The sequence below is a fragment of the Sparus aurata genome, chromosome 15 (genome assembly GCF_900880675.1).
Source record: "Sparus aurata chromosome 15, fSpaAur1.1, whole genome shotgun sequence".
Taxonomy (NCBI): Eukaryota; Metazoa; Chordata; class Actinopteri; order Spariformes; family Sparidae; genus Sparus; species Sparus aurata.
The window spans coordinates 20,109,716-20,125,804 of NC_044201.1; the positions used below are offsets into that span (position 1 = coordinate 20,109,716).

At 40.7% G+C, this 16,089-nt stretch overlaps 1 protein-coding gene across 19 annotated transcripts in view; it reads left to right on the top strand.

Annotated features, from left to right (window-relative positions):
• The window catches only part of camk2g2 (calcium/calmodulin-dependent protein kinase (CaM kinase) II gamma 2), a 58,673-nt gene that overhangs the window by 25,254 nt on the left and 17,330 nt on the right, over positions 1-16,089 (top strand). For 11 of the 19 annotated variants that reach the window (XM_030441567.1, XM_030441548.1, XM_030441549.1 and 8 more), the window contains exons 3-13: positions 2,110-2,169; positions 4,058-4,112; positions 5,301-5,366; positions 7,480-7,552; positions 10,360-10,462; positions 11,566-11,649; positions 12,026-12,120; positions 13,482-13,604; positions 13,812-13,895; positions 13,977-14,019; positions 14,846-14,905. In XM_030441567.1, the coding sequence (XP_030297427.1) occupies positions 2,110-2,169; positions 4,058-4,112; positions 5,301-5,366; positions 7,480-7,552; positions 10,360-10,462; positions 11,566-11,649; positions 12,026-12,120; positions 13,482-13,604; positions 13,812-13,895; positions 13,977-14,019; positions 14,846-14,905 (846 nt within the window). The remainder of the gene's footprint in view (positions 1-2,109; positions 2,170-4,057; positions 4,113-5,300; positions 5,367-7,479; positions 7,553-10,359; positions 10,463-11,565; positions 11,650-12,025; positions 12,121-13,481; positions 13,605-13,811; positions 13,896-13,976; positions 14,020-14,845; positions 14,906-16,089) is intronic. The other 8 variants (XM_030441553.1, XM_030441563.1, XM_030441564.1 and 5 more) reach the window with 1 other exon arrangement.

Here is a 16,089-nt window from a genome sequence, read left to right on the forward strand (position 1 = left end):
GAATCCATCAAATTTTAAAATGGTTACCTGTTAATATTTGCAATTAGTCTTTGCAGCTTGAACAGTGTCATTAATGTTGCAACTGTATTTAATGTAGGTCAGTCCAATCCTACAACATGTGAAGGAAAACTGTTATTGTCCATTGGATAATAGATGTGATCAGCATATACTGTAGAATCAGAATATAAAACATTTGATGGACTGATTAGCAAGCTAGCTAGAATAGCCAAAATATCTGCAAATACATTGGGTTCATTGTGTCTTATTGGCTGGATATTACAGTCAACCTACATGAAAAGATAGTGACTCACTTTACAGTTCTGCGGTGCTTAAGTATTTGTAATAGTAGATCTGGGAGTCATACGTTGTAAAAGCAATGCGGCTCCTTTCAGAAACGGGGCAGTGTGTACCGTGTTAGCGACTGGAGCAGAGGGGAAAGTTAAGGTTACAGTTTGACCATGAATAAACTATAAATTAAAAAAGAATAAAAAAATAAATAAAAATAAAAAAAGGTTTGTGCAACTGCTTGTCCATGCTAATATCGATGCTATCCCTAATGCATGCTAATGTTGTTGATCTCACTAGAATGGTAGTCAGGGTGCTATGGTAATAATTACGTTGTTACGACTATTATCCAGGCCCCTGTTCTCTGTTTAAGAAAGACATTATGAACTTGTGTTGTCCTGTAAGGTCAGTTTGTTTATTTTGTGTATTCAGTCCTGGATACGTAGAGAGTTTGTTTGTTTAGTTTGTTTAGGCATTAAATATCAGTAAGTGAAGTTTTTTTTAATTCTGATTGGGTTTCTTCCCTTAAACTACACAGTGCACTTTTAACCATTCATTTAGTCCAGTAATTTTTTAGGCAAAACATGCCAAAACCTTCTCTGGTATTGATATTTGCTGGTTGTCTCAGTCTCCATCTGATACTTAATTGAATAGTGTAGGATTTTGGATACAATAATCCTCATGACAATTACTAAAAAAAAACATCTCTAGTCTAATGATTATCTCGACACTGTGACACTGCCCAAACCCCTTGGATGGGACAGGGGATTAGGGATGTCCAGCGTTTTTTCTCTCTTTGTCACGCACGCACGCCAAAAAACCAACACACGCGTAAGTCCTTCACATGAGCATCCCATCTGTCCCCTGAGACCAGCAGCTGGTGGGTGGCACCATGTCCAGGATGATCTTGACCTCTGACACCCAGCAGCACCCACTGTATCTATCTACTGTATCTGTCCTACAGCCAGTCTGCCTGTCCTAAACATGCATACACACACACACACACACAGACACACACACACACACACACACACACACACACACACACACACACACCCTCTCTTCGCCATTAGAATCATTAACTGGACACTGATTATATTAAGGCCGGACCCACAAGACTAATTTCACTAAGTGCAAAAAGCTTGTGCTCGAGGGTGTGTGTTTGTGTGTGTGTGTGTGTGTGTGTGTGGTATATAGCTGTCTGGCTGTCCACTTGTGTATGCTCATATTAGTTGACAGTTTTGGCCTCTTAGCTTTCTGGCTCGCTGTGTGTTTTACCTTTTTGACATCCTGTCCCTGCTGAAACTATTCTGCTGTCCCCTCCAATTCAAGTCGGTTTGATGTTAGTCACAAAATGTCCGGTTTACAAAAAAAAAGGCAAACTATTGTTGTGAGTGGGGTGGGAGGAGCAAAAGAGATGGGCGATGAAGCGTGTTTGTGTGCTTATGCTTTGGTTACAGCTGCACAGTTAGAAGAAAATGTTTAATCAGCTCACATCGTCGCTGGTGCAGGCGTTTCTGAAATCCTTCCAAACAAGATATCAAGTTTTAATGGCTGCAAAAATCTTTGCTTTAGAAAAACTAAACAAATTATTCATAATTTATTAGCACTACATCTGTTGAAAAGTTATGTAGAGGAAGCCGTTTTCCAAAATGCTTTTGGAAAAACATGATCTGTAATCAGATTTAGTGAATCTTACGCAGCCCATGCTGTTCTACACTTGTACACTTGTATTTCTCCTGGTGTTTGTGTCACTGTAATATCCTTTTCCTGGTTCTGACATTGTGTCCTTACAGTGTCCTCTCTGCTCTTTTCTCTCCTCAGATCACCAGAAACTGGAGCGGGAAGCGAGAATCTGTCGTCTGCTCAAACATCCAAACATAGGTGAGTCACTTTTGAGAGCCAGCATACTAATGGATTAGTGGAACACGCTTTGTTAATTCAGCATAGCATCATGAAAAGATGTTAAGGAGTAAAAGTGTTTGGTCACTGCAACAGCTTTTGGTCAGACAGGAGACTCAGAAACAGTTTCTTACAGCTGTGATCTCTTAGACCCCGAACGATCGCCTGAAAAATGTCATTGGTTGACATTGACAGGTGACATCTAAAGTCAGGGTGCTGCAGTATTTCAAAAAACTACGTTTCTTGGTCTGCAGTATTGATCTTGATCTTTAAAACAACAAATGTCCATCATGAGTCCGTCGAGACTTGAGGCAAAGATACAGATTGGAAGTACTTTACTTCTTCCTTACTCGAGCATTTCCACATTCTGCTTCTTTAGACTTCCATTGCACCACATTTAATATGAGATACTTTCAAGACCATACATCATAATTCAAATTACTAAATGTATCCAACGCATTTGTTTTGTGACATCTTTTGCCACTGAAATGTCTGGGAATGTGAGCTTGCGTCTATGTGTGTGCTGCGTGTGTTTGTGATACCTCGGGGACTGTTTCTTGTGTAAACTTTGACCTTGTCAGGACCAATAGTCCTCATGGGGACCAGAGACTAGTCCTAATGAGGCAACATGTCATTTCTGAGGTCCTGGTTAAGGTTAAGGTCAGGCTGTCCTCAATGAATGGAAGCCAGTGTAATGTCCTTACAAGGATAGCTGCACGATGTTGTGTATGTGCGTGTGTTGAGCCCAGACAGGAAGTGGCCCCTTGAGAAGGGAAGGAAATGGCAAAGTGTTTTTGTGGCAGAACTGCCGAGTTACACACACACATACACACCCACACACACACACACACACACACACAGTATGATAACAGCATAATACGTATGGCTTCAGTGGTCTTTCTTTCTTCTTCCTCCCACTTATTCCTCGTCCCTTTCTTCCTTTTTTTTCCTCCCTCAGCTGCTCTTTTCTTCTCCCACTCTCAAGAGGAGAGCTTGTCAAGTTTTCTTTTCTCTAACTGGAACTCCTCTGAAGCAAGAACAGAGTAACATACAACATTTTCAGGCCTAATTTCAGGACAGAAAGCTTATAGTTCAAGTTCAAAAACGACCATTTCGCCCCTTCTGTGCACAGTGATGTCTCCTGCCTGTGTGCTTCTTTAACAGAGAGAAACCTAAAAGCAAATTAACAGTATCACATTAATTATGAATGATTAAAATATGGCAACCATTCTGTCAACAATGTCATCCAAGAGCTGAGTCCTGGTTGCCAACAAGCCAGGTGGCTCTCAGGCTTTAGCAACCTACCGCAACACAGTGGAGTGGATCATTGCAGAGCGGCAGGAAAAACTGGCCTGCTGGAAACTTCAAATCCTCACTATGTATCACTTGACCTTGTGTGTGTTTATGACTGTGAATGAATATACCATGACACATATGATAAGTTACCATTTAACACATACAGAATACAAAATGCAGGCTTTTCCTCAATAATGGCTACATTAAACAATAAAATCAAGGTTTTTAGTGAATGGCCCAGATTAATTTGTTAATTTCAGTCATAAATTCTTTGAATATCAGTGTTTAAAGCACAAAATGCTGCTGCTCCTGCATTCTGTTGTTATTCAACAAAGACTTCAACTAAGTTTAAACAATGAAACATAATAATTCTGCAAAATTCTCAGACTTATATAAAATGGATTAGACTGGACATGAAGACCTTTTAAATCTAAGCCATCATTTTATCATGGATCAGACAAGTACAGGAAAAAAATTTGCTGCCTTTATTGTCTTACTGGGTTTGATTTAAGAGTATGAGCATATCTTCTAACCTATTTCTGATTGAAGTTTCTTCCTCTGATTCTTCCATCAGTACGACTCCATGACAGCATCTCAGAGGAAGGTTTCCATTACCTCGTCTTTGACCTGTAAGTAAAACACATGAACACACACATGCAAGCATGCTCAGGTCACAGGTTCAGGCTGCAGTTTTGCTTCAGAAATGACTTCACCTGAGCAATTCAAGACTTGATGACTGTCACCATTCACACATTACAGTAGATTATATTTTCCACTGAGCTGCCACGATAGAAAGGGTCCATTTACTCTTTAATTAAGCTGTAATTAATAGTAGTTTTTCTCCCAGTTTTAACATATGTAATGTAAGTTTCACCCCATTCTCGCCGTGTTTATGCACAAATACAATGAATTGCTTCATGGAAAAATGTAGGAAATAACTTGATGTACTCCCAGATCTCGTAACTGTATCCTCTTATGTGAACGGGACATTTTTCCATGAAGATAAACAGTGTTGGTTCAGTAATGCGTAACTCAGAGTCCAAATCCTGTGAATGTTATTCTTGTTGCAGCCAAATAACAGCTAATATTTTTCCTCTCTCAGTTAAATTGACCTTGTGTCACATTGTAATTCGGTAAACTTGAGTAGAGCACGCTTTTGGCCACGTCTTTCTGTCCACACCGGGCTGAACATGACAGCCTGATGTAGTTAACACTACCTGAAGCACTGGGTCTGTGTTACCCTGTCACGCAGTCTTTACTGTGGTAACAGCTTGCCTGTCTACAGACATGTACAGTTTAGAGATGACTGTGAAAGGCATTTTGTATGCACATGAAGAATAAAAAGATTATCTACATATATTTGATATCTATGGTTTTGCACATTCTAATACTGGAGTTACGTTCAGACAGTAACTGAATAGATTGTGATGTTATCTTTGGGTCAGATTGCTCACCCTTAGTTACATCTTACAGGATCAGATTGTGTTTGGTGGAATCGAGCACATATCTTTGTATCTGAGGCGTAAATAAACCAGACTTGCAAGTCAGTCTTGTCGAGGCTTGTATTATCAGTAGTCACCAGAAGTTAGAGCACGTTACATGAACATGTTGGATCTATCTGTCCTCACTGACATCAACATTAATCAATATCCTTTTAGTTCTAACAAAACAGCTGATTAAAAAATCTAAATTTGACATTTAGAAAAGCCATTTAAAGGTGTCATGATTTATTCCATTTGTGAGAGGGATTTTCTTTTGTCTCTTTCGCAAGAAAAGAGAACTAACCAAGTCTTCATTCTTTCTGTGTCTGTCTACAGTGTCACTGGAGGAGAGCTGTTTGAGGACATTGTTGCTAGAGAGTATTACAGCGAGGCAGATGCCAGGTACATTATGTCAACATTGTTATGGAACATGTGTTATGTGTTACTAGTCGATTTCCCTCCATGGTAAAACTTGTGGCCGTTAAAGCTGTAAAGTTATGAAAGCACACCATTTCTGTTGATGTAGTTTGTGCTTTAGCGGCAGAAATGGTGCTTAAGGTTGTTCACTGTAAGCACTTTATTTTTGACCATGTAACACAGGGCTTTTAAAGTTAATTCTGTTAATAAATAATGACAAAGCTCTCTTAAAGTTTAAAACCTTATTTTAGGCCTGTTGTCAGAGTCTGCAGTTGTTTTTGCACTGCAGCACATTACCTGCTTGCAGTGAGAAAGACTAACTACATTAGTCAGGGCTACAGTAGGCTCTTACTTTTGGTCATCTCGAAGACGGACACATACCATTGGGATTATAGTTCTCTTCTGATAATGATCTGTTCAGATGATCCTACACCAAAGATTTCTTTTGAGCCAGAACAAAACAGAGGACAGGAAAGGCATGAGGGATGATGTGAAGAACGGGAATGGAAGGGAATTTACAGTCCTAAAGTGGGTGAGCTCAGTCTGCTGGGCACCATCTTAACTTCAAAAATAGGAAGGAGAATAAAATGTGGAGTCCAGATTTAGCCTAATTTGGACACAATGCCAGGAGCCCTTCTTTTGCTTCAGTCACACAGAGAGTGGACACTGCCTTCCCAAAATCTGTCTCCGTCCAGCCTCCTACTGCTGACCCTAACTTCACCTTTACTCATGTCAAGCTCAATTTAATCTAAAAGAAATGCTATTAATTTTAACTGCGCACCAGACCAGCAAAATTGGTGATATGTGGGCTTGGGACAAGCTTACATAAGATATCCCCAGACCGCACACACCCTTCCCGCTCCACTTCCCACTTCCACACGTTCGTTCACATAAAAATGCGTCCAACTTTCCACCCACACTCAGTTCAGCTACATGCAGATCGCAACTGTTGACCGTGACATGTGTCATAATTAAACCAGATGTTTTGATTGGTTGAAAATGAGTGAGGGGAAATGATCTATTGTTTTAAATTGCAGCCAGCATGTCAGACATTTGGTGGTGCTGCTGGTTGCTGGGTTTTGCTCCTGTTCAGCCTTCAAGAGCTTGAACTAGTTCATGTGAAGAGTTTTCCAACCAGATCGGAAATCCAAAGTGTCGATAGCTGTTCAGAGTTCAGCCACACTGAAAGGCTGGCTGTTATTGACGAGGGAATGGTGGGTTTAAGTGTGACGAACGTTTTCAGCCTCTCCTGGAAGGAGTTTATAGTGTTTTTTACTCAGTTGTTCACATGAAAAGAGGTAAAAATAGTTGTGTAAATTATTAAAAAGAGAGCAAGAAAGAGAAGTTCAAACCTCCCACATTGGAAAGGTGTGTGCGGTACAAGCAGCTATGATAAACCTTTAGTAAGTCGGAGCTCTGTTGGGAACGCCTGGCTGGCATTCTAGTTCACCCCAAAGGTGGTCAATAAAGTTCAGGTCAGGGTTCTGGTTGTCTGTATACTTTGAGCCATTGTGTAGCACCTAAGCTTAAAAATGTTCAACATAGTGTGACCTTTGGTAGAGCCGGCTGCTATCGACTTGCTGTAGTGACAAGATACAGTATGGAGTGGGCGCAGCAGGAACCTTTACTGATATTTCACTTGCTCCTCTCTACGACTCAATCAACTGTTGTTTAGCCATTTTTTTTTCTTTGCTCTGTCTCAGCATGTGTCTCTCTTCCCAGTTGTAATTCCTGTGTTTTTGTGTGCTGAGCATACGGTTGCAGTGGTCAACTGGGTATTTAAACAGTTATCTTACTGACCAATACACATTTTGAGCACTTAACAGTTTCAGGGTGCAAATAATGATGAAAATAATCACATCCTGAAGCTCGTTGTGTTGAGATGTTTCAGTTGACCACACTGTGATTTTAATAATATTATGTTCAGCCCTGCTTTAATTTCATCTGAGTTCTGAAAATATGTCAAAATGCACTTTTAAGGACAGATAATGATCACATTGTATTGAGTTTAATTTATTTCTTTGTCTGAACTATTTGTCGTCTGTTTTGGGTTGACAGATGTGTCTCACCTCTGTTTCTCATTCCTCTGACTTTTCAGCCACTGCATCAATCAGATCCTGGAGAGTGTCAGTCACATCCACCAGCATGACATTGTGCACAGGGACCTCAAGGTGAGTTGCTGTGGGAGGACCTCTCTACTCAGTGGTTACAAAAATTGGTTATTTATAGCACTGTGTTGTGAATGAGGATGGAAGACGTGTTGAGATTCACAACAGGTCTCAACACACTCATGCAGACGTCATGCTCGTGTGACGTTGGGAGCCTCATCCAGTTCTCTCTTTACCTGCTTTTTTTATCTCCTTACCTTTCGATTCCCATCTTCCTCTACACCTACTCCCCTCCTAGTTTCCCCATGTCTCCCTCTTTCCTCTCCTTTCTCCTGCTCTCTCCATTCCCCCCCAGCCCCCCCGTCCTCCCTCCTGCGCTGCTGTGGAGTGACGAAAGCAGACCAGCTGCTATTAATAGCGGGTCGGTGGGTGAGACGACGGCCAGTGACGATTTCCCCCGCAGCGAGCCAGAAACTGAAAGCACCCTGACCTCCTCAGCTATGTTATTTAATTTTGATAATTTAGTGAATGCAGATGGCAAAGTGAGCTGAGATTTAAACACCTGGATAACTACACCATATTTTTTTATTGCCAACACTGAGATCAGACTCTGAAACTGTAATAGTTTACTTAGCAATCTGGTCTACTTTTATGTGCCAGAGAAAGATTAAACCATTACTCGCGGGTAAGAAGACAAGCATAATTGGAAAATAAACAAGCTGTTTCTGTGTTTAAGTGGTGTAAATGGAATTGTGGGGCTTTTTATTGATTTTTAGCGTGTATATGTATCTCGATATAAAATAAACTTAGAGGGGGAAGAGTTTTACAAAGACAATCATGATGACTGATGAGGGCAGAGGACAGAAATTAATTACATTAGTTGTTAATGTACACCTCTCTTTTTTGGAAATCTGCATCCGTGCTGCATTATTACTCCAAACTCATCCTGTGTTGCTATTGAACAAACGTCATTTGAACCCACCAAAATGTATTTTAAATTCTAGTAGGGACCCCAAATACCAAATATGTCCGGCTGAATTTGAAAAAATATGTCTGAAATTATGCAAAAGTTGTTGTTAATATTTCCATTTGATGGAACGAAGCAGCTTAAAAACATGGAATGTTGTATTGGTATATTTCACTCAGTTCAACACTAAACATTACATTGTATTAATTTGGCAAAAGTTAGCAACTAGCTGGTGAACGTAGTGGGGCATTTACCAGCTGAAGAGCTGGGTATATACTATAGACAGTGCTGCAAGTCAGAGTGAGTACTGGACTCACACACACTTACACATGAATGCTAACGTTAGCCACCACAAGTTTATAAAAGATTATATGTCTATTTTGTGTTAACTACTGGTGCTGCTGTCACCAAGTTGCTAAAGAAGATGTGATGAAACTCCTTTAAGACGTTTGTTTTTTTGTAGAACAAACCCTTCAATCACCTCACAGCAAAAAATAACTATAAGAATGAAGAACTTCCTGGGGATAAAGCTGCCAAAAGTGGCTTCTGTATCGGAGCCATTAAAATAACCAACGATGCCGTCAACGTGTACTGTGGAGAGTTGTGACATCAGACACACACGTCATATTTTCGCCTCCCTGTCATCTTGGGAGAGCCACTCGCTGACGGGAAAACAAGAATTAGAGAGAAAGAGGTGAATGATGTTGGCTGGTGGCAGACTGGGTTGCCATGGTAACTGTAGGGTGAGGTCACCCGGCTGCTGCAGCGCCAGGGTAGGGACTCATTATGCCACCTCCCATGTATCTGTCTCTATCTGTCTCCATCTCTTTTCCTCTGTTGCTTTCACTCCAGCTCTCTGCCCCTTGTGTGGTTCCCCCCTTTTTTCTCTCTATCCTGTTGTTTTTCCTCTGCTTGGTAGAAAAGGGGGGGAAAAATGCTCAGAGGATGGAGGGATGGATGGATAGATAAGTAGGTGAGAGATGAGAGAGAGGCTGACAGATGTGTAGAAACAAACCAAAAGCACAAAGATTGTTGTCAGACATCAGTCTGTCTTTCTACACATGAGGGGATGTTCATCACTGTGTGGAAGGCTAACCACTGCAGAGACATTTGCCCTCGAGACACACACACACACGCACACACACGCACACACCACATTATTGCAAGAATAAATAAACTTGCTATCTTTAAACTTTCCATTTACAGCCTGTTATCAGGTTATCCAATCACTGCCCTTTGCATTTACACCTGGTACATTCACCTGGACACCTGGAGGGTCAATTTATCTTGATGAAACAGTCAGGAAGTGCTGGAAACAAACACATGTTTTCAGCTAAATAACATTCTTTAGACACAAAAAAAAGGGTTATTTTATCACTGCATCCAAAATGCTGTGTTAAATTCTGTGACAGCTGACTGAAAAGGTCTTTCCTTCGGGGGCAGCCTTTGTAGCCTGTTTGACCAAATCATGCCTCATTACTACTGTGGATGTCATCGAGCTCCTGCAGCTCGTCCAGTCATGCAGACAGATAGAACATTCCTTGAAGGAGGGACACATGCTTATTTCTTGCTCTTAATTAAATGTTTTTTTTTTCCCCTTCTCGTTGCTCATAACTGTGCTACAGCTTATTTTGTCCCACCCAAAACTTCATCAAGTTTATCTGAGGATACATTTCACGGCATGCTTTTATTATTATTACTTTTCATGTATGGAAGTGGAAATAAAAACATGTGTGTGTTGATTGTTAGGCAAACAAAATGTGAATTAGCTTTCAATGGGCGTTGACAGAAAATAATGAACAAAGTATATTGAAAACAGAATATTGAAAACAGTCACGAATTGCAACATGGGTGCTTTTTTAAGATATAATCCTAAAGAACAATTTATCTGTGTGTGTTGCAGCCAGAGAACCTGCTGCTGGCCAGTAAGATGAAGGGAGCTGCGGTGAAGCTTGCAGACTTTGGTCTAGCCATCGAGGTGCAGGGGGACCAACAGGCATGGTTTGGTAAGAAATGAGCTTCATTTTTTTAACCTTATTCTTTGTATTTATTCCACAGTGCTTACTTTTATTAGCAGTATTTGCTTCAGCAAGAAAAACACCATCACTGCTCGAGAAAATAAAGTATTGATTTAGTTTTGACGTGGAACTGTTTCAGTTCATCATGGAGATAATCTGCTCTGTTTTTGTGGCTGTGTTGACAAAACAAATAAATAAATAAATAAGAGCAATCATGCAAGAGTAACTAATAAATAATAAAAAAAATTGTCCTGAGGGAAATAAATACAGGACCCATTTTTAAGGAACTGTATAAAGCATTTTTATTATGCTGCCATGCTTGCGGTCGCCGTGGCCCGAGGCTTTATGTTTTTAAGTTGTCTGACCCTCCGTCTGTCTCATCCTTGTGAACGTGATATCTCTGCAATACCTTGAGGGTGTTTCTTCAAATTTGGCACACTTGGGCTTGGACTAGATGTTGGTGGTCAAAGGTCACTGTGACCTCCTTGCATCCTATTTTCATGAACACAATATCTCAAAAACAAATTAAGACAATTTCTTCAAATTCGGCACAAATGTCCACTTTGATTCAAGGATGAGCTACTTAGAATTTGGTGGTCAAAGGTCCTTGTGACCTCACAGAACACACTTAACAATTCATATAATTATTAGGACTAAGTTTTACTCACATGTCTAATTAGATAAAAAAAAAATTAGTAATTACATTTCATATACAAAAGGTCAAAGGTCAACTTGACTGTATCATACTCTTCTGCTAGCATGTGGTGTTAATAGTTAAGTTGTATTCAAGTATTATTGTGAATATTAGTTTTACATTCAAACAGCAATAAAGAGGCTATCAACAAATGTATCTACCTAAAAAATTAAGATTAGAAACAGAACATGGGGAAGATAATGAGGGTAAAGAGAAACTTGCAAACACCCTTTGCCTCGCTTGATTCACAGATCAGGAAGGCTTGTGAACCTGCAGTCTTGCTCAAATCATGTTATAATAAGAAAGAATACTGTATATCCTGATGTCATTGATTTAAAAATTTCAATTTTCTTAGGGTTTAAGAGAAATTTCACATTGAATGTTTTTGTTTCTGCAGGTTTTGCAGGAACTCCAGGATATCTGTCCCCAGAGGTGTTGAGAAAGGACCCGTACGGAAAGCCAGTGGACATATGGGCATGTGGTCAGTTCACCAGATTTCAAATTTTTTTTCTATTTATTCATATACATTGATGTTCATTTGGAAAAGCTGCAACTTGATATTATTTTTCTTGAATAATTGATTAGTCGTTGGGTGTAAAACATTTCAGAAAACAAAATGAAAACTTGTTTTGTGCACAACTCAAAGATCTTCAGTTCACTGTTGTAGAGGAATAAAGAAACCAGAAACTTTCCGCATTTAAGAAACTGAAACTTTATCGTATCTTATCCGGCAGTTATTTTGATAGTCGACCACTAACAGTTGCAGCTTTAAAAATCCCTCCTCTAAAACTACATGTACATGCACTCTGTGTAGTTTTATTTACAGGATGTTCATTTGGACTTTGTATGTGTGTCAGGTGTGATCCTGTACATCTTGTTGGTGGGCTACCCTCCCTTCTGGGACGAGGATCAACACAAACTGTACCAACAGATCAAGGCCGGTGCATACGACGTGAGTTCTTCTCTCACCTCTCACCTTCCTCTATGTCTGTACGTGTGAGCTGCATGTGTGTTGATTTGGGCTGTAAAACAAAACTAAAGCTCTGTAGAGACGAGAGAAACTCCAGAGTCAGGCGATAATTGTCTGAGGGTCTGTCAAGGCGAGCAACACCTGTCACATGAAACATCAAGGGAGGTAGAATTACTTGTAACCTCCTCGAGCAGCTCACATGCCAGAATTAGGAGGATTTACGTTTTCTGAGCATGTATACCATCAACAGAGTCATGTTATACTCACTACACTGCTGCTCTCTGAGTTCACACAAGTTTCACACTTAACTGTCTGCATCACAATTAACTCAAGTCATTTCCTCTTTGCCAAACTTGTTAACAACTATATGGTGTTAACAAGATGGGAGATGTACTTGATTAGTCGACTAAATGTCGCTACCATTGTACTGATGGAAGTGAGTGAGTTGAACTGGCCCGGCTCCCTCAGCCACTGAATATCTCTTATTGACATAGAAATATTGATTAGTGCAGCTTTATTAAACGCTCCTCTTACGTGGAACTCGTATGTACTGAGCTCATATACTGAGCATGTATTTTGTCAGTGCATGGATCCATGAAGAGAGGGAGTTAAGGTCCACTGAGCATGTTGGAAAGCTACATCTGTGCTGATTTCTTGAATTCTAATACATCACCTTAATCATAATTTATGTGAAGGAAAAAAACAGCTCTGAGCTTTGAGATGAGCCCTACAGGACACCTTCACTTCAAATCTCGTCTAATAACAAATAACCTATTCTGTCATGCAAGTTATCTGGAAATTTAATTTAAGTTTTTAATTGCTTGCGACTTGTTATTGCAGGATTCTCATCTATAAAAAAAAAATGTGATGCTATTGGAAAGCAATAGCATTATTTATCAGATCTTGTCTTGTCCTGTGGGAGACAGGAATTTATTACCCGTATTAATTTCCATAATTGGAAGCAACCACATCTAATGAATGTGCATAATATGAGCATTGATATGAAGTGACTGTGACAAGCACTTGTAATCATCAGCACTATCATCACTGTCAAACACAGACCCTGAATCTCATTTCTTGTATTTTTTACTAACTAACATTTCTTGACAACCTGCTCTTTCCGTATTAGACATGTTTGCTGGTGCTTTCTGTTACCTGGATGTACAGATAAAGGTTGCATGATTATGTTAATGGAGTGATAGAAACTATTGAATTAAATGCAAATACACTGAGGACAGAGATGTACCCTGCAAAAACTCTGAAACCTAAAAAACAGGCACAAAATACTGCCTGAACGGGAATGTACATTCATAACATTCCTTCCTCTGTATGTCCTCTTTCAGTTTCCTTCTCCAGAGTGGGACACAGTGACCCCGGAGGCCAAGAATCTGATCAATCAGATGTTAACGATTAACCCTGCCAAAAGGATCACTGCCGACCAGGCCCTGAAGCATCCCTGGGTCTGCGTAAGTCACACTCTTTGTCTTCTTTAGTTTCCACATCAAAAAAATCCTGTGCATCTAAAGTAGTAATAATATTCTAAAAAAAGTATATGAATACAGAAAATGATGGCTGAAGAAACAGAACGCAAAATATTTATCAGTATTCTTCGTTATTCGTGTTATATCGAAGTTACATGTATCTACAATGTCGTCTCCTCTGTCAACATACAGCAACGCTCCACCGTGGCCTCCATGATGCACCGCCAAGAGACTGTGGAGTGTCTGCGCAAGTTCAACGCCAGGAGGAAACTGAAAGTGAGTGTGTGGTCACAGTCACACACAAATACACACACACACAAATCTCTATGATGGTGATTGTTGTTTGTGTCTCTCTAGGGAGCTATCCTCACAACGATGCTGGTGTCCAGGAACTTTTCAGGTGAGCTTTGGCAGCGATGCTAATCACACATCAGGAGATTTGACTTGGCCCATAGACTTCAAATAGGGCCCAGTGCTGTTGATAATACATATTTGGAGAACCCGGATTTAGAGAAAACAGTGTTTTATTTAATTAGTTTGAGGTTCTAAACATTTTATAGGCGATCCCTTTCTTATAGAGGCCAGATGATGTGTATCACTTTTGTTCTGCTGCTTAACTTCCTGTCTGGGATCTTTTCTCTGGCCGTAAACGCACATATTTCATTCCGGTTCACATTAGCTTGTCAGCCTTGTCCACAGTTTTGATTTCGCACTTCAGAGGTTTGGCTTGGATTTCCTCCTCGTCAGCAGTTTGATCACTGAAAACATAGTGCACTCGAGATTGAACACCCTATTTGTGGACTAGACAATGGCCAGGCAGGCCAATGCATTAATGCTTTTGGCCCTGTGTTTATATGCCTTCATGTAAGTAAAGGTGCTCCTCTGGATTACTGCCAACTACTTTCTACTGGTCAGGATTGATCTAGACTGAAGAAGACAAACAGGCCTGACCTCTGAATTGCTTTAATTTTAGACGTGTTTATCAAGTTAATGTTCACAGTAGTAAGATTAATAATTTCAGGTATTGCAGCGCTGAGAAGATTTCCTGACTGCTTGTGCACTTCATCCTGATAATATCAGAGAAATACACTTTCTGGAAACTTGTGTTATGTCTTTTTTGTTGATTAAACATTTGAGAAATCCAGAAATTAGAGGTCTGTCAGGCTTCAGTGAGGCTCTTCCTGTCCCACCTATGCCTCTACACTGAATCCCTCTCTGTCCAATAGTGGGACGGCAGCATACCAGCCCTGCCGCTACCACCAGCACAGCCGCAATGGCACAGGAAGGTACGTCTGCTCGAGGGGTTGTTGGAGTCGGGCACTGCCAACTTCGTGTTCAGACTGTTGGCATGTGGCCTGGGTTTCTTGAACCCCTCCACCTGCTGCCTGCTGCTACTGCACACTGATGGTGCCACGTTTGAATTGAACGGTGGTCATTGCACTGGGGCATCTTTCTCACAAACTCGCACATAGATTTAAATGGAAACTGTGGACGCAGCTCAGCTCTTGACCTTTCAGTGCTGCTGCGTGTGCTGATGCTCTAATGAACAGAGCTCCTCTTCAGGACTGGATATTTAATTTCCTGTGTGGAACACAACAGCCATTTAGCTGACACCCAGCATGACCCTCTGACCTCCTTCCAACTGCTGCAGCTGCCACCGAGCAAAACCCTATTTACACATCTCTGCATTGGGCTGCAAATCTTTTCCTCTGCAGCATCACCGATTTAACCTTTTATCTTACAAATCAGGGGTGTCATGATCTAACAACGTCAGTGCTGAAACACAATGTTTCATAAATCCAAATTGTGACACCTCTATTACAAATATAGACACAGCAGCAATCGACCTCCACAACACTTTCAGTTTTGCCTCCTTTGAATCAGTTTTTATTCACAGTACTCGGCTGATGCCCAGTCGATGCCTGCCTGTGCTCGCTGCAACCTTCCCTTCGCATGGCTCTGGCAGCCAACAGCCAGCCAAGCATGTGTATGAGCACACAGCACGGCACAGTATGCCTACCTGCATGGGAATCTGGATAAACAGAATGCACAGTGAAATGTGTTATCGATATCTATCTTTGCCTCCTCTCTCCTGCCTGCCCCGTTGTCTTTGTGTGAACAGACAAAACCACAAGAAACCTGAAGGCGTCAGTTTGCTTCAAACAAATCGATTTTTCAATCAGCTTCTGAAACCAGCTCCCCTCAGGCCTTTTACAACGCTGAATATAATGGGGTTTCAGTATTATAACACCAAGTAGCAGAAAATGGAAATGCACAAGTAAAGTACAAATACTTAAAAACTGTTCTTAAGTGCAGAACTTGAGTAAATGTACTTAGTTACATCCCATCACTGCTGACAGTTCATACAGGTTCCACACTTAAAGTAGCTTTGAGAGAAATCGTGACAGATCTGTGATGTCAGGCTTTTAGCCGTCGTTACTTTGTCTGAAGCATACTGAACCCTTTCCAG